At 46.5% G+C, this 21,253-nt stretch overlaps 1 protein-coding gene across 3 annotated transcripts in view; it reads left to right on the plus strand.

The window, feature by feature from the left end:
• LOC147637906 (uncharacterized) overlaps positions 1–21,253 on the plus strand; it is a 128,462-nt gene that overhangs the window by 15,904 nt on the left and 91,305 nt on the right. For 2 of the 3 annotated variants that reach the window (XM_086799750.1, XM_086799749.1), the window contains exons 6-9: positions 3,413–3,535; positions 3,608–3,685; positions 3,792–3,877; positions 3,986–4,034. In XM_086799750.1, coding sequence (XP_086655876.1) covers positions 3,413–3,535; positions 3,608–3,685; positions 3,792–3,877; positions 3,986–4,034 — 336 coding nt within the window. The remainder of the gene's footprint in view (positions 1–3,412; positions 3,536–3,607; positions 3,686–3,791; positions 3,878–3,985; positions 4,035–21,253) is intronic. The other variant, XM_086799751.1, reaches the window with a different exon arrangement.

The following is a 21,253-nucleotide window of genomic DNA, read 5'->3' on the forward strand; positions in this document are numbered from 1 at the left end:
GTATAGTGACCCGGTTTAGACTGAAGAGCCAATCTATACTAAGTGCCGAATTCCAAAGAATCCTCATACTTTGCCTTCATATTGTCTAAATCTTTTCCGTGTATTTCGAGCACAGTGGAACCCTACAGAGTTTGAATGGTACCTTTACGTGTTAAAGCATTGGCAACGAGGTTATTCTTGGCAGGAATGTAATCAATCATATCTCCAAACTGTTGGAAGATCAGACTCCATCTGTCTTGTCTGTCACTCCATTGGGCACGAGGCATGGTTTGCAGCCATTTAAGTGCCTGATGATTTGTCTTAACTGTGAACTCCCTTCCATTAAGGAAAGGTTTCCAATGCTTAAGAGCCGTCATCACCCTTGATAACTTTTTGTCATACACTGAATAATTCTTCTTTGCGTCATTTAATTTCTGGCTATAATAAGCCACTGGGTGCTGGAGGATAGCTCCTATGGCTAAATTCTTGGCAGTGGTAATCACCTCAAAAGGATCATCCTATGAAGCCAAGTTGAGAATTGGAGCTCGGAGGCTACTTTCTTCATTGCTTGGAATGCCTCGAATGCTTTGCCCTTAATAGACTCTTTCTGCTGATGCGTCTTCACACCCTTGAGCAAATGTGTAAGAGGTGCTGCAAGGTTGGAAAATTTGTCCATGTAGAAACTCTATGCTTGATAGAGACCTACAAAAGTGTGGATATCCTGAGTAGTTTTGGGGACATCCCATTCGGAGGCTACTTTCTTCATTACATGGAATGCCTCGAATGCTTTGCCCTTAATAGACTCTTTCTACTGATGCGTCTTCACACCCTTGAGCAAATGTGTAAGAGGTGCTGCAAGGTTGGAAAATTTGTGCATGTCGAAACTATATGCTTGATAGAGACCTACAAAAGTGCGGATATCTTGAGTAGTTTTGGGGACATCCCATTCGAGAACTGCTCTTACCTTTTCAGGGTTGAGGCTAATCCCGTCTGCACTAATGGCATCCTAGATAGTGGATTTCTTCTACTCCAAATTCACTCCTTTTTGCATTGATATAGAGCTCATTGTCTTGCAACAGTTGCAAGACCTTTTTCAACACCCCGGTCATGCTGTGTTGCAATAGGAGAAAGATGACTATATCATCGTTCTATATGTTCGCTTCTGTCCTCTAGTATTGCACATGCAGCTCGTCATATCAGTAAGCAACCAGCCGGCCTGAATTTTCTGTCCGCCCACTTTCTTGCTGTCCACCCTGTTCAGGCTCATACAGCCCGCTGTACTGTTCTCCTTTGGCTGCCTTCTTCATCGACTCAAGGGTGCGCATCATCTAGAAGAAGCTGCAGATCGACTTTCCTCCTAACGAGCTATTTGCTGCATTCAGTTCTGCCATCGCTTCCTCTTGAAGAGTCTACAAGGTACTGTGCATTGTCTCCTTCAGTTTGCTGGTCAGTCCTTTTCTTATCCTCATATCTGCAAACTGCGAGTTCCTCATGCTTCGATGGGCTGTCACATGCTATGGCCTTGACAAGTGGTGAGAGAGCCGGCTTCTAAAAACAGTTTTGATCTCTTCTTTCATTCATTTCTGCAATCTTGTAAGGGAATAGACACTGCCCTTGCATTTTAGCAAGAGGTAAGACCTTCCCACATGGCCTCTTCTACTCATTCTCTCATGTCTATCGACAAATTCAATGGGTCCAACTTTCATACTTGGCAAATCAAAATCAAGTGCCATCTTATGAAAGAAAGTCTTTGGGACGTTGTTCACCATGCTGCTCCCGAAGATTCCGACATTGAGCAAGTTATCACTTATGCTCCCACTGCCAAGAATGACAAAGCCTATGCTATCATCTTGCTTGGTCTTGGAGATGATTACATTCATCACATCTCCGACATACAGTCTGCTTCTCGAGCATGGATCACTTTGGATACCCTTTTTGGACCCCGCTCTAAAAACTCTAAGATTGCACTTATGATCTCATTCTTTGATCTATATATGCAGGAGGGAGCTACTATAGCCTCTCATGTCAATTATTTTCGCAGTCTTATGGTTCAGCTTGCATCAGTGAAGTCCCCCATCTCCGAAGATATTGCTATTGCTGTGCTTCTCAAAAGCTTACCTGATACCTATGCTACTCTTGTCACTACCTTCAAGTATCACAATAATCCTACTCTTGAAGGTATCATCAATGCTCTCCAAGAAGAGGAAAGAACAAAACAACAAAAGGTAACTGACATTGCATTTTTAGCAAAGAAAGGAGGTTCTAAGGTAAGAAAGCCTTGCACCCATTGTGGAAAAACTAAGCATATGGAGAAGGACTGCTTCAAGGCTCATCCATGCACCATTTGTGGCCGTGATAATCACCGGGAGAAGGACTGCTACTCTAAAACTTCTACATCAGCCCCTGCATCTACCTCAGCCCATGTTGCTGCAGCATCTCCATCAGCAGATCTTGCTGTTCATTCCTCACATGATGAGGAGTGGGCTTTCTGATTACTTCACCTTTCTTGTCTACCACTTTGACCACCGATGATGTAGGTCAAGGGGTTCTAGTGTCTTACTCATTATGCTCTCTCGTCCCTACCCAAGAGGCAGAGATTGCCCTTGAGGAGGGGATGTCTTCAAGGTCCATCTGTTTGTCTACAGTCAGGTCTACAGTCAGTCTTCTGTCTATCTAGTCTTGTCTGTCTGTCTATTTGTCTATCAATCTGACTGTGTCTTGTTTTAGATCCACTCTTGTCCCTACCCTTGTGGACCCATATGAGGATATCACTTGAGGAGGGGTGTCTCAGGATCTTTTGTCTCTCATGTCTTGTCTCTCAGTCTATCAGTCTTTATGTCTGTCTTCTAGTCTTGTCCATCTTGTCTTCTAGCTTGTCTCTCAATCCTTGTCTAGTCTCTCTGTCTTGGTCTTATCTTTTGTCATGTCATAGTCTTGTCTTTTTGTCTTCCTCCTAGTGTCCACTTAAGGAGGGTGTTGGAAATAAGTGCACACTAGGTGTACTATTTCTCTAGTCTAGTTTCAGTTGAGTCTTTGTGTCTTGAGTCTAGTGCCGTGTGGTACCTCTACATTTATCCCATAAGTGAGTCTACTCAATCTTGTACTTCTCACCTATAAATTGTAGGTGTCACATCAATAATCAATCAATCTTGTGTCTTGTCTACACTCATCTCAAGGTAACTCTCGTCTTTCATTTGTGTTCTTGTTTCATTTCTAGTTTGCTCTTGCTTTCATATTTCCTACAGCGCAGATGTATGCCTACACAGCTATGCATTTGGTAAATGACAATTTTGAGTTAGGTAGTGCAACAATGCAGCATGTGCTACATCTCCTTCTTGCATTCATGATTAAAAGCTGTACATTTTAGTACCTTAAGTCATCCAAGTTCTTGACTATCTCCTTAGAATAAGTTTTCTCTGGTGTTCGTGTGCAGTCGAATCAGTTCTACAATGCAGGATGGACCGGGGATTTGCGCAGGATCATTAACCATCTGCACCAAGTATATCCAAAGGCTCCACTTCTTGCAGTGGGGACAAGCATTGGAGCAAATATACTGGTAAATAAGACTAGAAGCCAATGCCATGTTTCGGGAGTATGATAAACATGCCAACACAATGTACTATTGCAGGTGAAATATCTGGGAGAGGAAGGAGAGAATACCCCCCTTGGAGGTGCTGCAGCCATTTGCTGCCCTTGGGATCTTTTGGTAATATTTTACGTCTTTGAAGAGCGTTTGGCATATTATCTGGTGAAGGCTGTGTTTGGAAAATGCAATTTACTGCTAACTTTCTGAAGTTTTTGATGAACTCCAGGTTTGTGATAGATTTATATGCAGGACAATGATTCAAAGACTCTATGATAAAGTTCTAGCTTTTGGTCTTCGGAGCTATGCACAACTGTTTGTACCAGAGTCTTAGCAGCTTTTGAAGGAAAACCTTAATTGTCTCACTTGTATGAAGGTCTTGCAACAGGAGGCTTACTTTTATTGCTGGACTGTGAACCGCAGGCATCAGGTGGCTTTTTCACAAATTGCTGACTGGGACCTGATAAGCAAGGTGGGGGGAAAAATGCTTAGGTTTTAGGGAAATCATGAGCATTCTGAGACTCTGCGTGCTTTGTTTTTTTTATATAAAAAACTTCTTTGCTGATCATATGTTAGAAAGAACGAGCATGCACACCCACGCACATGTCATAGTTATGGAAATGGCTGAAACTTGGGGCTCCCAGGCAGAAACATCCATTTTGGGGGGTTCTTGCATGCAAAATGCATTTCGGCTATTTTCAGCTGTTTCTCATTTCCCCACCAAAACTTACGAAATGAGCAAAGTTCGGCTGTTTCAGCTTGTTTCCCCTTTGCCTATTTCGGTCGTTTCCCCAACAACACCTGCTATTTCCTCTGTGAACCCCTAATTTCCCCTTTCCACTCCCAATGTCAGATCATGTATAGGTCAAATGACTTACATTTTTCCTCAACGGCACTTGGCCCATTTGCGCCCATAAATTGTACAGCCTTTGGGCGGTACAATCATGGGCAGGAGGTCAGGTCACCTTTCCCCAGCACCTGGTATTTCCCCTTTGCACTCCCAATTTCAGGTCATGTGTAGTTCAAATGACTTACGGCATTTGGGCCATTTGTACCCATAATTGTACCGCTTTTGGGAGGGAGGCCGGGTCACCTTCGAGTGGGCACTTAAGCTACTGCAATAGAAGGGTCTACTCAAGGGAAAACAATTGACTTACATTTTCGGTATCTTTTGATATCTTTTCTCACCCACCTTTCTTCTCCTGGAGTTCTACACACCAGACAAGTGTGTTGATGGGTTTTCACAAAGACTTCTGCATAGGATTCCACAAGTTAAAGTAAAAAGGGCTTTTAAAACCTTAGTATTCTTGAACCTTATGCACCCACCAAAACTTTCTGAGCTCAAAACTCAAGGAATGAGCTAACAGGGGATTGCAGGTACTGACCCGCTACTTAGAAAGGGTTTGTGACTGTGTAGTAGCAGGGCTAAGCTGCTCTGTTTCAACTCGTTTTGGTGTCCACTCAGAGGACCAAATGAAGATGATTCGCCTGCACCAGCTGTCCTGCAGCCCTATGGAGAGAACCGGCCGAGTAGCCTGTATGTATCCCTTAAGGCGACCCTCCTCCAGAGAATTAAGCGCCCTGTTTTTGAGAATCCCTCACCCCTTCTTCTCCACGCTGCCAGCCGCCTTGCTCTTTCCAAAAGCAAGAGAGAGAAAAAAGGGAGAGAGGCGTGTACTTTCAAAAAGGGAGTAGCCCCTTCTCTCCATAGAAATCCTAAGGCCCTTTTAAGTTTATTAAAACTTATGCCTAGGGGCCACTTATGCCTAGGGGCCACCCAAGGTTATAAACATTAGAATATTAAATCCCTTGGTCACCCTTCACACTTGGGGATGTCCACACATTAACCTTTTGTCCGGGCACCCAAGTATGAACAATTAAATGTTTATCTTGCTCACCGACCACCATGCCCACACTTGTGCTGTACCAATTTCACAGGGTCATGACATACCCCCCTCTTGAAAAATGGCAAGCGTCCTCCATTGCAATCTGGTGATACAGCAAGACATCCAAAGTGAAAAGTACAATATGCCAAGATCAGCGTCCCAATCTCTCTAAGCCATGCATATGTAGCAACATTCACTGCAAACCAATGGTGTAGTAATAGTCCAAGTTGTATACCATTGTGAACCATACACAACCACAACATCCAATGTGACTAGTACACATATATCATAGAAGTCCCATAAACAGATGTACTGTCAGCCATCATCACCTTCGGGTGAGACAAAAGCTGCACCAAGCGACCTCTAGATGTCATCTGAGCCTGTTTGTATCAAGGGAGCGGAGGTGCTACCCCCCTCTTGAGCATTAGGCAATGCTCCAGACCCATGCTCTGCTGAACCTGAATGAGTTGTAGCAAGAGTCGGCTCCAACTCAAAGGCATCGAGATAAAGCTGCAAAACCTGAGGTGCTTTTCCAATACTTGAAAAGGTCCATAATAGCGCATGCTCAACTTAGGGAATAAGCGCTCTTTACCCTTCATCTTTTTGAGCCTAGCTTTCTCAAATCGCAAAAGTACCCAATCACCCAATGCAAACTCTAATGCACGTCTGCTGCTTTCTTTTGCTTTTGCTGAGTTTTCTGGAGTGCCAACTTAACTCTATGATAAGCTTCATCCATGTTCTCCACATACTGGTCAGCCACAAAGATCTTATCCTTTGTGTGCAAAATAGGTGGTACCTTCTTCCCTCCTTCCACAATCTCAAAAGGAGCCTTGCCGGTCGAGGTATGGACGGTGTTGTTATAAGCAAACTCCACCAAAGGAAGATACTTTTCCCATTGTTGCTTGTGCTCCGACACATAACACTTAAGAAGATCTAACACTGTGGAATTAGCCTCTTCCGACTGACCATCTGTCTGTGGATGAAACGATGATGAAAACTTGAGAGTTGTACCCATGTTGTCAAACAACCCTCTCCAAAATAAACTCGTCATCTGTGGATCACGGTCACTAATGATAGACGAAGGCATGCCATGATACTTGAAGATGTTCGCCATGAACAACTTCACCATGTGATTAACTTTGATCGTCTTACGCACGGGAATGAAATGAGCCTGCTTACTGAATGTGCATATGATAGTCCAAATGCCATCATTCCTCGTTTGTGTCCTCGAAAGATCAAATATAAAATCCATGGCAATGCTCTCCCATGGTCTATTTGGAATAGGTAAAGGTTGAAGTAACCCTGGTGTCCTTTGACGGTCAAACTTCACCTTCTGACATACGATGCATTGCCTAACAAAAGCATCAACATCTCTTCTCAAGGTCGGCCAATAAAAGAACGCCTCAACTGCCTTTACCGTGGCATCAATACCTCTATGACCTGCATACGGTGGAGCATGACTTTCAATCATAACCTTGAGTCGTAACTGCCTGGTAACACACAGTCTATCATGCATCGACAAAAAGCCATCCCTGAGAGTATAATGATCATGCCTCTGACCCTCAGACATCTGATCATAGACCCTTCCAAAATCCTCATCCTGGGCATACTGCTCTTTCATCTCATTAAGCTCATGATGATAAGCAAGTGAAACTGCTGAGACCTGTGGCTTGCGTGACAAGGCATCTGCCACAACATTCTTTTTGCCTTCCACATGAACAATCTAAAAGTGGAACATAGACACAAAGTTGGCCCATCTCATATGCTTCTCAGAAAGTTTAGTTTGCGTGAGGAAATAACGCAAGGGATCTGTCTGCACTGAAATCAGCCCCAAGCAAATAGTGTTTCCATGTAGAAAGAGCATGAATTACAGCCAACATCTCTTTCTCATAAACCTGTAAATGCTTGGCATTCTGTAATATACGACTCTCATAGGCTATCACATGCCCTTCCTGCATGAGAACTGCCCCAATGCTGTTCCCACATGCATCACATTGGACAACAAAAGCCTTTCGGAGATTCGGTAATACCAGTACAGGATCCGAAGTAAGCTTTTCTTTAAGCTTTTTAAAGGTTGCAATTTCCCAATCAGCCCATCGAAACGGAGTTCCCTTCTTAGTTAAAGCATGAAGGGACGAAGCAATCTTAGCAAAATACCGTATGTACCGCCTGTAATAGGAACACAATCCCAAAAAGCTGTGTACATCATGCACGGTCCTCAAATTTGGCCAATTGAGAACTGCTTCCACTTTCGAAGGATCCATACGGACTCCATCTTTAGACACGATATGCCCCAAGAAGTGTATCTCTTCCAAGAAGAACTCACTCTTCTTGCCATTAATGACCAACCTATGCCTCTTGAGTTCTTCAAACACAATGGCCAAATGCTTTCTATGCTCCTCCTCTATGCATGAATGCACAATCATATCATCAAAGAATGTGTCCACAAGCGCTCTATGAGGCCGGAAAATCCTGTCCATGATCCTGTTAAATGTGGTAGGAGCATTTGTCAAACCAAAGGGCATGACCAAGAACTCATATTGCCCAAAAGTGGTCCGAAATGCTGTCTTATGCACATCCTTGGGTCCAATGCGTATCTGATGATACCCGCTTTTCAAGTCTGTCCGACTAAAGACTGTGGAGCCCTGTAAGCGGTCCAATATGTCATCGATCCTCGGAATAGGGAATCGATTCTTGATGGTGTTCTTGTTTAGCGCCCTGTAATCTATACACATGTGCCAAGAACCATCTTTCTTTTGCACTAAGAGCACAGGTGAGCAAAGGGTGAGGAGCTAGGGTGAATCAATCCCTTTTTCTTGTTGGGCTGCACTAACACGGTACGACGGTCTATTTGGTGGGGTACTCCCGGGAATTAGATCAATAGCATGATCTTCTGGCCTTTCCGGAGGAAGTTCTCCTAGCAATGACTCGGAAAAACAATCCTGTAACTCACGTAAGAAATCAATCCTATCTTTATCTAACATAGACAAATTAAATTTAGACTCATCATCTTTTGCATCCTTTACAAAAACCAAGTACACGGAAAGATGCTTTTTGATTACTGATGAAATGGCCGAAGCCGATACAATAGGAACAGATTCCCCTTTAAGCTTTACATCCAAAATATGCTCTTTCTCTCTATGAGTCAAACTAATCTTCCTGTTGTACGTATCCACCACCGCATGTACTCTATGGCACCATGGCATAGCCAACAAAACATCACACCCATCAAGTGGCATGATAAAGAACTCCTCACTATCCACATAAACTTGCACATGAAGCCTCAGCTTCCCAATAATAGGGGTAACGGGTTCTGCATACCCAGGACAAGCCATATTAGCCTCATACAAAGGCCCCATCTCCTTTGCCATCTCCTTTGCGCGGATCCCCAATCTGCTAGCCAAATCTGGTGAGATAAAGGTGGCTCTAGGACTTCTATGTCAAAGAAAATCAAGGCATTTTGATCTCTCACATTGCCCCATGCCCTACACAACTCAGTCTCTTCACCACCTGGCTGCTCCCCAACAAGATCAGGAACTAATCCTGCAGAAGGCTTTGGTTTCTTAGACTTGGGCTCCCCTTTAGTGTCAGAGTCCTTTTGGGACTTACGCTGGGGACAATTAAAAGACATATGTCCCTCCTTAGTACAGAAAAAGCACTTCCTAGCATCCATCAAAGCGTGTCTCTCCTCAGGAGTTCTCTTGGGCATTGGTAACTTCTTATACCACTTCTCTGTGGACCCTTTTGCATCACGCGAAGCATGCCCCGACTTTGCAGATTTCTTGCTTGTGCTTTTACTTCCTTTAAAATCCAGATGAGACTCCAGTGAGGAATGCATTTGCCGTCATAGCATTCTCTATCATCTGCGACATATTTGTTACTCCAATCTTTATGCAATAGTCACGCACTTCCTTGGGCAGCCCACAACAATACTTCTCAACCTGCTCAGACAAGGACACTGCACGATAAGAAGTAATTGGGAGTAAAGCTTCCCAAAACTTCTTATTATAATCCTCAAGATTTTCACACTTCGATGCATCCAACTTGTGCCATGCTGTCATTACATCCACCTCAAAAGTAGATGTGAGCCACACGGAAGAGAACACCTGTTTAAACTGTATCCAAGTAGATGGTGCTATGCCTTGCAAAAGAAGAGTCGACCACCACTGCAATGCATTGCCCTTGAGAAAAGTCGCAGCTTTTCTCACCTTAGAGGATTCTGTGTAATTTCCACCAGAAAAAGCAGCATCAAATTGCTGTAAAATGGTAAGTGCCTTTAGCTTGTCTTTGGCCCCGTTGAATGTGTCAAATTTCACTGGAGCTCCCCCTTCCTTATAATCCTTCGCCTTACCCATAGGCGCTAGATTATCGTAAGGAAGTGGCTTCACAAGATTGCTACCCCCAGCATTCATGCCCATCATAGGGTCAACATTGCCAATTCCCACACCTGGCATACCATGCATTCCTGCTGATCCCCCCATGTTTCCAAACATACCACTATGCATACTGGGCTGCATGCCCCCGTACATGTTTCCTTGCATTCTGGGCTGCATACCCCCATACATATTCCCCTGCATACCAAGCTGAAAATTAGCTCCAAAATTCCCTTGCATTCCCATGCCTCCCTGAGGGTATCCCCCAGTCATTGATTGGAACATGGAACCACCGCCAAAATAGCCTGGATGCATTGACTGTTGCGGAATAGGTGGCTGTCCGAAAAAGGAACTCTGTGGGTTTGCACCAAAAGTGCTCTGCATGTTAGGAAACGGTCCAAAAGCAGGATCCTGTGGGAAGGCACCACTATTGCCCTGAGGTGGGTTCCGAGGCAAGATGCATCTCTATATGCTGAAGGGGTAGTACAAGCATGCTATGCAGATCTATGTCTAACTCCATCCAGTGCCATAAGAGGGATATAAGATATCATACATCGCCGATGCTGAGGCTGTGAGTGGCATGAACATGTACCCTGAGTCTGAATGAAAGCGAGCTAGCCTCTCCTGTGTCTCCATCTGGTGTCTCATCCGGATAGCTGCTATCTCTCGGTGACGGAGTCGGGGTGCTCTGTGTCCAGTCTGTCTAGGTCTCCTCGTGGCTCTCAATTCCTCTGCTCTCTGTGCGGTCACCCCACGTGGTACATCAGCTGCTGGCACTGGCATAGCTCTCTGGAAGAAATCTGTGAGTTGGAACTGTCTCCCACCCCTAGTGGGAGCAGGTGTCTGGAGGAGTCTCTCTCAAGAACTATGAAGCTCTAGTAGTAGTCTGCCAAGCTGTCGCTGGTCCAAGGCCTCCATCAACTGATGTAGTGACGAGTGCTCCTCAAACAATCCTGCATACTATCTCTGACCCCCTGGTGGGCTCTACATCTACATACAAAGTGATCCTCAGTCTCCACCTCCTCGCGGCACAATCTGCATATCCGCTCGGCTCTAGGAACCCGTGCCGCTCTCCCAGCCTCTATCTCTAGCTGATGTGATGAGACTCGTAGCTGTCCAATAGCAACGCGAGAGCTGTGTGGCATGTATACATCCATATACCACGGTCGCTGTATAAACCCATCCCCTGAGATGCTCATAAAGTGGTCTCTGTAATACAGCATCTTCGGTGGTAGTGGGCTCTCTGGTGCTGTCCATGTCTCCTGTATGCAGCGCTGCCATATGTCCTGTCTCATCACTATGTTCCTCTCATTGAGAGAGAGGTAACCCTGTGTAGCAGACTAATCATAGTGAAAAGGTGGCAACCGCTGAATGTCTATCCCATGATGTGAGAACCACTGTAGCATCTGTGCATACCAAGATCTAGTGTGTCCAGCCTCGGCCAGCTGTCTGGATGCCTTAAAAGCTCGGCGGGATAATCTCTCCGTGGGCATCTTCCTCATCCTGTATATAAAGGAGATCGTCTAGAACAATGCCTCCACTGCCATAGGTGGTGCAGCAAGCTCAGCTCAAACAATGTCGTGCGGGACAGATGGTTTGCTGCGTATCATCCTTGAGAGCATCAAGATCTGTGGTCTCTCCAGTTGTACCCATGTGGAGGCTGCAAGCCCTGGTGTCCAAACCGCTGCTGCATACATCAAGGCTGGTGTCACTAATGTATCAAAGAGCCACCCCTTCGTGTGGGGTTCCTGAAAATGTGCCTGATGACACTGACGCTCAAGGCCAGCAAGAGCTGCATACCCCCGGGTCACTCTGTCTCGGACTGCCTGAGCATGGAGAAGCGTCCAGTTGAGCTAGTAAATGTGATGCCAAGGTAAACATAAGAGCTCACCACCTCGACCCGCCCTCCTGCTAATGTGAGAGTAGTGTGGCTCCTAACTGCGGGTGAGGTGTGGAAGATCATAACCTTGGTTTTCCCAAGGTTCACTGTGAGACCTTGCTGTGCGCAGAAGTCATCAAGAGCCACAAGGTGTCTTTGAAGCCCAACCTGCGTGTCGGATACCAAGATGATGTCATTAGCATAAAGCATAACATGGACAGTAATACATGATAGCTCAACCCCAGAGCCTCCTCCCTGTGTGATCCACCTGATCAATATAGAGCCCAAAGAGCGTGGGGGAGAGCGGGCACCCCTGCTTCACACCAATGGTGCTAGCAACTGTGTCGGACAAGCCTCCCGGGCATCGGACTCTCCCAAAGACCTGCTCAGATAGACTGTATATGCCCCACATCATGTCTGAGGGTATGCCTAGTGTCTGTAGTCGCTGAAAGAGGCGCTCTCTGGGCACAATATCAAATGCCTTGCGGAAATCCACAAAGCAACAATAGAGCCGTTGCCTCCGTGCCTTGGCCTGATCAATCAGGCACCTCAATGTAAAAATGTGGTCGATGGTCGAGAAGGCTCGTCGGAAGCCTGCCTGGCCTGCTGCTCTCAATCCCCCATCCTCTGCATGAGTGCTCAGCTCTGCCTCCAAAACTGCCCCGTATAGTTTGGCCAATATATGGCCAATCATGATGGTCCTGTAGTTCCCGAGGTCTAGTACATCTCCCGCTTTATGGATCGGCACAATAGTGTGCATCGTCCACTCAGTCGGAAACCCCTTTGACAGAGCTCTGTTGAAGAGATGAGCAAGAAATGGTGCCAATGTATCAATAGCATAAATGAGATGCTCTCCCTGTAATCCTGTATGATCTGTCGCCTGTCCATGTTGGAGTCGGCATATGGCCCTCCTAACCATAGGTGGGGTGAAGAAGGTGGAGACTGTGGAGCATGGCTCTGTGGGCTGTGGTATAGGGGGCTGTGCAGGCACATCATAGAATCTCTCTGCATATGTCTGCCAGGTTTGAGGATCGGTAATAGGTGTGGGAGGACGGGGCTCTGTGAGTCTCCTCCAAGTAGCAGCAGCATCTCTGCTCATGAGCATGTGACATGTGTCCCAGTACTGAGCCTCCTCATAAGCTCGCCGCTTACGGCGGGTGAGAGTATGCATCCTCCTGCCTACCTGTCTCTGGGTGATCTCCCCGCGAGCCCTCTGCACTCGGAGACTGCGGTAAAGGTTTCTGCACTCATCATACCATCAATTCTGGGGCATGCTCCCAGATGTAGGTGGCTGTTCTGTCTGTATGTGGTATGGGAAACTCCTCGCGGCTGCGGAGTGCAGTACATGTGAGAGCTGGGAGGTGAGCATAGCCAAGGGTGCCGATGGGTCTAAGGCAAATAGCTGATCATGAACATGATAGTCATACACATTGGCTAGGTCCTGAGTGAAGTGGAAAATAGTGCGTGGCTGTATGATGGGTGGGTGGGTCTCCAGTAAGCTCCTGAAAGTGAGGGATAGATGAGTATGATCTGCCCCAATGGGGCATGGTGGTACGATAAAGTGAGACACCATATCTGCTGCCTCCCAGGATCCCATCACATAGTCCAGTGTAATGCTGCCACCCCCCACTGGAAAGCAAGTCAACCCACCTGAATCTGGCCACCGAGTCATCCCGTTATAAATAACGAGATGGTGTCGGGTCCCAAGCTCTAGCAAATGTTGCCCATATCCAGTGCTGTCAGCTCCTCTGTCAGCGGAGATCCGAGTGGTCCCTGTATCCTCTGTAGCTAGCGGCTCTAGTCTCAAGGGATCCTCAAAGTCATAGATCTCGCACTGTCTGCTCTGAGTCCGTGCATTGAAGTCCCCCATCAATAAGACTTCTCCCAGTGTCGAATAGTGTAAGATCTCCTCAGATAAGAGAGAGTATGGAGACTCACTAGCCTCTCCTCCACCCGGCTCCTTGGTGGTGGCAAACCGCGACCCCTTCGGAGGAAAGTAGCAAGGGGCGATATAAATCCATCTGGTCTCCGAGAGGTGTAAGCTAATCCACATGTATCTCGCCTCCGAGTCTCGTGCTACGACTCGAACATGCTCATGTAACCCACGTCTGAAAAGCACTGCAATACCTCCTGAACCTCGGGAGGTGGCCTGTCTCATCCCTTGTCGGTGAGCTGACTCCCACTGATAACCCTCAACCCGTGGTAAGCCCCTCTTCGGGCTCTCATGTGTCTCTGTCATCAAGATGATATCCCGGCCCTCCATCACTTCTTCAAGTCTCCCTGGATGTGTCCATAGGACTCCATTACAGTTCCGGACTGCTATGTGTATCTCTTTGTCTTCATGTTGTTTCCTCCGTGTCTCATAGGCCAGATGGCGCTATTCGACCCTCTTCCCATCAATGTAGATGTGACCATCCCTATAATGTGCCTTCTTCCCTTCTTTGCGTGCCGCCTTGATCTTCGGCATGCATAATCTTCTGTACTCCAGCTGCATCCATGTGAGGTCATCATCGAAGTAGATGGGGTCCCCTGGCAAGCTCCTCAAGATAGCCCGTCTTCTCATAAAGCTCATCCTACTCTCCTCGTCCGGGAACTGTAGCACTAAGGCCTTGCCTTTGGTGGAGTCCTTTGGGGTTGTCCTCCATACTCTAGTGAATGGGAGCGGCTCATCCTCCTTTAGTCCCAGCTTGGTACATAGGTTCCGCCCGTCAATCTCGGGCATGGAGGCAGTGCTCTCTGGTATCCCTGTGACTCGGATGTTTAGGCGCCGGATCCGTCGCATCTTCTCTTCATCAAGAGTAGACTGCATCATGTGTACATCTTCTTGTACCTCCTTCTTGATGTTCTTCTTCATCACTTGTACATCTTCTTGCACCTCCTTTTTGATGTTCTTCTTCATCACTTCTACCCATCCTTCGCGGGCTGCCTCCATTTTCCCCTCGATTGTGTGGGTGAGGGTTTTGGTGATCTCTTCTTTGATTGCCTCTTTGTCCACCTCAGGAGTCTCTCCTTCCTCCCGTGGACGATCACGTAAGGATGCCACTTCGCCCTTCAAAAGGTTGATTTCCTCCTGCATGGCGAGCTTTTCCTTCTCCCACTCCTCTTGCATGGTAAGCTTCTCTTCCTTCCATATTTCCGCTTCGGCCTCCAACAAACAACTAAACAACTAACTGAAACTGAAACAATAACTATGAGGAAAAGTAAGGTACTAGGAGCTCCTAATGGATAACATTTGGGAAGGAAAACTCCAGCAACAAAGGTAAGCATCATATACATCACTATCCAAAGATGTCTCTCATCGGTCGATGGCGGATATCCTCCATGGTGAGTACTCTAACTGGACGTCTCCCATGCCGTGCTAGTATGGTCCCGATCCTCTGTTGTAGTCTCTGCCGATGTCGAGATGGGCCTCTCATCTTGGGGTGCCTGGACCGTCCCAGCTCTATAGCCCGATCAATCAATGTACCTCTGGTGCGGCTATACTCTGGGGCTAGCTGCAATGCTTGTTGGCCTGACTGCTCAATCTTTGGTCGAAAGAAGTCTGTAATTTGCCTCTGGAGGTGTCTCTCCCTCTCTGATCCCCTTCCTCTCAAGAGACCCTCTCTATGTCTACGTAGCTCCAGCAAGTATAATCCGAGGCATCTCTGTGTCAGAATATGCAGCGGAAATGATAACCAAACTTGGGTAGACAAGAGCAAGTAGAATGCAGAAAATAGACAGCACAAGAAACACAGAGAGATAGGTGTGTAAACTCTTCTCTATACACAAGATCCCGTAGAAAACTGAATGAGGAAGTGGTGGGGGCATGGGGCCTATTTATATGCCCCATGTGAGCAGTCGGCCAGCACTGGTGGCCCTCCACGACTGCATGAGCAGTCGGCCAGCAATACATGAAGCCCACCACTGCATACATCCAGCCGGCCAGCAGTGAGATACTCCACGACTGATGTCTGGGCAGTCGGCCAGCCACTAGGTGCTCCTGCCAAGCTCTGGCATCCCTCCACACCACTGGAAAAAATGGGAAAAATAGGGAAAAATACGAGGAGTGAGGAAAAATGATAAAACACCTTATACAGGGCGGGCACACCCACAACAGAGGCCTTGGTGTATACATATAGACAGGAGATGACTTCTAACACCCCCTCTCAGCTCCTGGCTGTGAAACCAACCCAAGGGAGCTGGAGTGCCGCCTGAGCGTAGCCTAAGGTAGAGACTTCGTGAAGAGGTCCGCCGCATTGTCCTTCGTCGAACAATAAAGTAGCAAGATGTCACCAGCCAAGATCTTCTCACGTACAAAGTGATACTGTATCTCTATATGCTTGGTCGGGGCATGGAAGACCGGGTTCCGAGCAATAGCAATACAACTCTGGTTATCGCACTGGATGACTATGGGCTCCTTCTGTGGAAACCCAATCTCGTCTAGCAGCCTCCGCAGCCATACAACCTCACAAGGAGCACCACAAGCAGCCCGGTACTCTGCCTCTGTCGAAGAAAGGGCAATAGCTGGCTGCCGCTTGCTGCTCCAAGAAACTGCTCCTGAGCCGAGGGTAAAACTGTATCCTGAAGTAGATCTCCTCGTGTCTGGATCGCCTCCCCAATCTGAGTCACTCCAACCTTGGAGCCTGACTCCATTCCTTCCTGTGTAAAAGAGTCCCAGATCCTTCGTACTCTGCAGATACCGCAAGATCCGTAATCCTGCGTCCCAATGAGTCTTCAATGGCGTCTGCATAAAAGAGCTCAACAGCCCCACGGAGAAGCTCAAGTCCAATCTGGTGTTCAGCAACCAGATCAATGAACCAACCAACTTCCGGTACTGCGAGGCATCAACTGGCTCACAAGGATCAGTAACGGTTAACTTTGTGTTCGGGTCCATCGGCGAAGTAATAGGCTTGCAGTTCTCCATCCCAAAGGCCTCAAGCAACTCATGAACATACCGTTGCTGAGAGACGAAAAACCCCCTCTAGGTCTGCTAGATCTCCAATCCCAAAAAGAAGTGGAGTAAGCCTAAGTCGGTCATCTCAAACTCCTTTGACAAGGCAGCCTTCGTCACTCGAATGTGCTCCACATGACCGCCAGTGAGAGATCATCCACATAAAGGATGATAAGCGTGACCATGCCGCGTTCCCGAAAGAGATACAGGTTTGGATCTGCAACCGATCTCTGAAATCTAGTCCGAATAAAGAAGGAATCAATCTTTTGATTCCAAGCCCTGGGAGCCTGCTTAAGACCATACAAGGCCTTACGTAACCTGTAAACCATCCCTTCAGATCCTGGAACAATAAAGCCTGGAGGTTGTTCAACATACACCTCCTCTTGCAGGTCACCATTAAGGAACGCAGATTTTACATCCATTTGATACACGGGCCACCTCTGAGAAGAAGCAAGGGCAAGAACGGTCCGAATCGTGGACATCCGTGCTGTCGGTGCAAAGGTATCCTCGTAGTCGATGCCTGGCCACTGAGCATAATCTTTAGCCACAAGTCTGGCTTTGTGTTTGTCATAACCCATCAGACGCATATTTGGTCTTAAAGACCCATTTGACACCAATGACTGACCGCTTCGATGGCCTCGGTACCAACTCCCAAGTGTTGTTCTTCTTGATGGCATCAAGTTCCACCTGCATGGCCTTCCTCTAAGTATCCTGTGAAAGGGCTTCATTGACGAAAGTGGGCTCTTTGTCCCGCATGATACGAGACATCAAAGCATAGTTCACCTGAAGAAGCTCCGCGTTGCTTTTATCTCGGACTCTATGTGATCTTCGAGGGCCGTGTTGGGTTTTATGCTGTGTATGCACCCAGAGGAGTGCTAGTGATCATCAGTAGGTTACTGGGGCACTTTTTACTTCAGTTAGTGGAGGTTTTTTCCCCCAGTTTAGTTCAGTTTCACTTATATGCAGTTTATAAGTGTTTTGGTCCACCCGGCACATTTATGGCCGGACATGTGAACACTTATCCTTTAGGGGTCACTATCATGTGGCTTGTACTTCACTTTTTCAATCATTGAGATATACAGCAGTCGTGTTCACTCCCTCTCTTTGGTTTCCACGCTTGTTTGCTTTCTGTAAACCCTAACCCTAACCCTGTTTTGTCTTCAAATGGTATCAGAGCTTTGAAGCTCTACACTACCTGACAGTACACATCCTGCGCCGCCTTCAGCAGAGCATTGAAGCTCTGTATAGCTGCTGCCCGTACAACTGTACCTGCCCGTACAAAGCCTGCGCAGCCTTCAGCAGGTACACTGCAGGTTCCGTACAAGTTCGCCGACTGCGCCATCAGTACAGTACTGCACGTCGCCTTCAGTCGGAGCTTGTGTACCAGTCAGTCTGCGCCACCTGCCCGTGTCTAGTCGCCTCCAGTTGGCCTTCAGCCCGTACACCTGTGCGCCGTCAGATATACTCTGCGCCTGCTGCCCGTACCTGGTCGCCTCCAGTCGGGTACTGCATTAGTCAGTCGTCGCCTACAACTATTGTGAGCGCCACCTTCAGCGCCGACTGTACCTGCACAGTACTGTGGTCGCCTCAGTATCCGTACTGTACCTGCTTGCTTACAGAGGACTGTTTTCGTACTTTGCTACGAGTACCTGCACAGTACAACAGCCTACGAGTACAACATTAACTCATACGTATTGCAATCTAAGCTGGTAAGCATTACAAGTTTTGAGTTTTGGGCATTCTTATTTTTCTCTGTGAAAAATATACAGGCACAACAGGCAGTTTTTCTAGCAAGAAAAATATACAGGCACAACAGGCAGTTTTTCTAGCAAGAAAATATACAGGTTTTTTGCACAGTTTGGGTGCAGCAAATTTGGGCATTTTTGGGGCATTTTGGCATTGTGTACGCCATTTGCTGCTCTACTCAGTCATTGGTGCATTGAGCTGCACATTCAGAGGATTGAGAGTGCAGGCAGATTTGGGTAAACTGTATTCAGTGGAGTACAGTTGTTATCAGGGTTTTTGCTATTGGGTTTTTTGGTAAACAGGTACAACATTGTGCGTAAAGCATAATGGCAAATCAACAGCAAAGTGATGTATTCACATATTTGTCTAAGGAAGACAAATTGGATGGCACGAACTACTCCCTGTGGAGTTTTATGCTGAAAAATGTGCTTGTGGCAAAAGGTCTTTGGGATTTTGTTAGTGGTGATGAACCACGTCCAGGTCCATTGGCTCCAGAGACTCCTCCTCAAGGGGGTGCTCGTGGACGAGGACAATAGGTACAGGCTCCAGGACAGCCATTGCCTGTTCAGAGAACAAATGCTCAAAAGACATGGGATGCCAGGGATGCACAAGCTTTGTCACTCATTGCATTGTCAGTTCAGAGGTCCATTATACCTCATATTCGTTCAGCTGGCACTTCACAGAATGCATGGGTGACTTTGGAACAGATGTATGCTGCTCGTAATGAGGCTAGGATCTCATTTTTGAAAAGAGAGCTGGAAAATCAGAAAATGAATGAAGGAGATGATATGTCTAGCCACTTAAACAAGCTGTAGGATTTGAGAGAGCAACTCATCAATGTGGATGAGATTATTCCTGAGACACAGCTTGTGTCCACCATCTTGCACTCTTTGCCAAGATCTTACTTGGCTTTCCATACCTCTTTGAACCTCAGCATGAGGAATGCTGTTGAACCCCTCAAGTATCAGGAACTTGTTGCTCTCTTACTACAAGAGGAGCAAATGAGGAAGAATATGAATATGAACACAAATGCTGAACAAGCATTTACTACAGGTCAAAAGGGGAAAGGGAAATCTCAGCCAAAGAGTGCAAATCAAAATTCAGGTGATGGTGGTTCTTCACAGGATACCAAGAAAGGTGATGGACAGCCCAAGAAGAAGGGCAAATGTCATTACTGTAAGAAGCCAGGTCACTACATCACGGAATGTAGGAAGAGGATTGCCAAAGAGAAGGCAAAGGAAGCTGGGATGTCTGTTAATGATGCTCCTAAAGCTCCTCCAGAGACTGCTTCTTTTGTTGAGGACAGGGATTACTGTTTTTTTACATGCAGCTACGATGCCTCTTGGTCTTCACAGGCACTCAGTTTGACAGAGCATGCATGTACTTGGTATTTTGATAGTGGTGCCTCAAAGCATATCACATCTCGCAGGGATTTGTTTAGTCATGTTGGCCCTGCCCCTGTTGGCAAAACTGTTCAGTGTGCCAACAATGCTTCATATCCAGTGTGTGGCATTGGGGAGATTCAGCTTACAGCCATTGATGGCTCCATTCTCCGCCTTACAGATGCCTTATATGTACCAGGGATAAAGAAGAATTTGTTGTCCATTTCTTCTTTAGCACATTGTGGAATGCAAGTCCACTTTGATGATGATAAATGCATGGTCAGAGACAAAGCAAATGCCTTGACCTTGATGCTTACTGGTACATTATGTCATGGACTTTATGAGTTGGATGCATTTCAGCCAGTGGATCAGTCTGCTTATCATGCATTCACTCTTACTCCAGCTATGGTTGATGCGGAGTTATGGCATGCTCGCATGGGGCATGTAAATTTTGGTAGTCTTATGCTTATGCAGCGACATAATATGTTTACAGATCTACCTCTCATGGAGAAGCCTCCAAATCACATTTGTGAAGGATGTATTTTGGGAAAAATGCACAGGTTTTCCTTCCCACGTGATCAGGCTCTAAGAGCAACTGCAAAGTTGCAACTTATACACAGTGATCTTTGTGGTCCCATGCAGACAAAGTCATTAGGTGGTTGCTTTTATTTTGCAACATTTATTGATGACTTCTCTCGTATATGCTGGGTCTATCCTTTGACACAGAAATCACAGGTATATGATGCATTTTTGGCCTTTGTAGCACTTGCTGAGACAGAGTCAGGATGCAAGGTGAAGACTCTCCGTTCTGACCGAGGGGGGGAATATATGTCACATGTGCTGAATTCCTTTCTTGGGAGTAGAGGTATAAAACATCAGTATACTACTCCTTACACTCCACAGTAGAATGGGGTTGCAGAAAGGAAAAATCGGTCACTCATGGAGATGGCCAGATGTATGCTAAAGGCAAAAAGACTACCACATATCTTTTGGGTGGAAGCAGTAATGTGTGCTTGTCATATTTTAAATCGATGTCCCACAAAGGCATTGGTTTCTATTACTCCTTTTGAGGCTTGGCATGGCCGCAAGCCTTCTGTATCGCATTTTCGTACCTTTGGGTGTCTTGCTTATGCACACATACCCAAAGAGTTAAGGAGGAAGCTTGATGATAAAGCCACAAAATGCATTTTTGTTGGGTATAGCCGTGAGAGCAAGGGCTACAGGTTATATGACCCACTATCCAGGAAGATATTCATCAGTCGGGATGTGATTTTTGATGAAAAATCAGAATTATCCATGGCTGGTTATGAGGCAAATCAGGCTGAAAATGATGTGTTTGAAGGTCTACTACCCATGGAGTTTCATTCCACAGTTGGTGATCCAACTCATGAGGGTACTGGACAGCCAGCAAATGATGTAGGTGGTGCAGAAATTCAGCAGCCATATGAGCCAGAAGCTGAACCAAATATGGGACAGCAGGCACCACAGGTCAGAC

The sequence above is a fragment of the Cibotium barometz genome, chromosome 6, assembly GCF_041138505.1.
Source record: "Cibotium barometz isolate CiBa-2024 chromosome 6, ASM4113850v1, whole genome shotgun sequence".
NCBI lineage: Eukaryota > Viridiplantae > Streptophyta > Polypodiopsida > Cyatheales > Cibotiaceae > Cibotium > Cibotium barometz.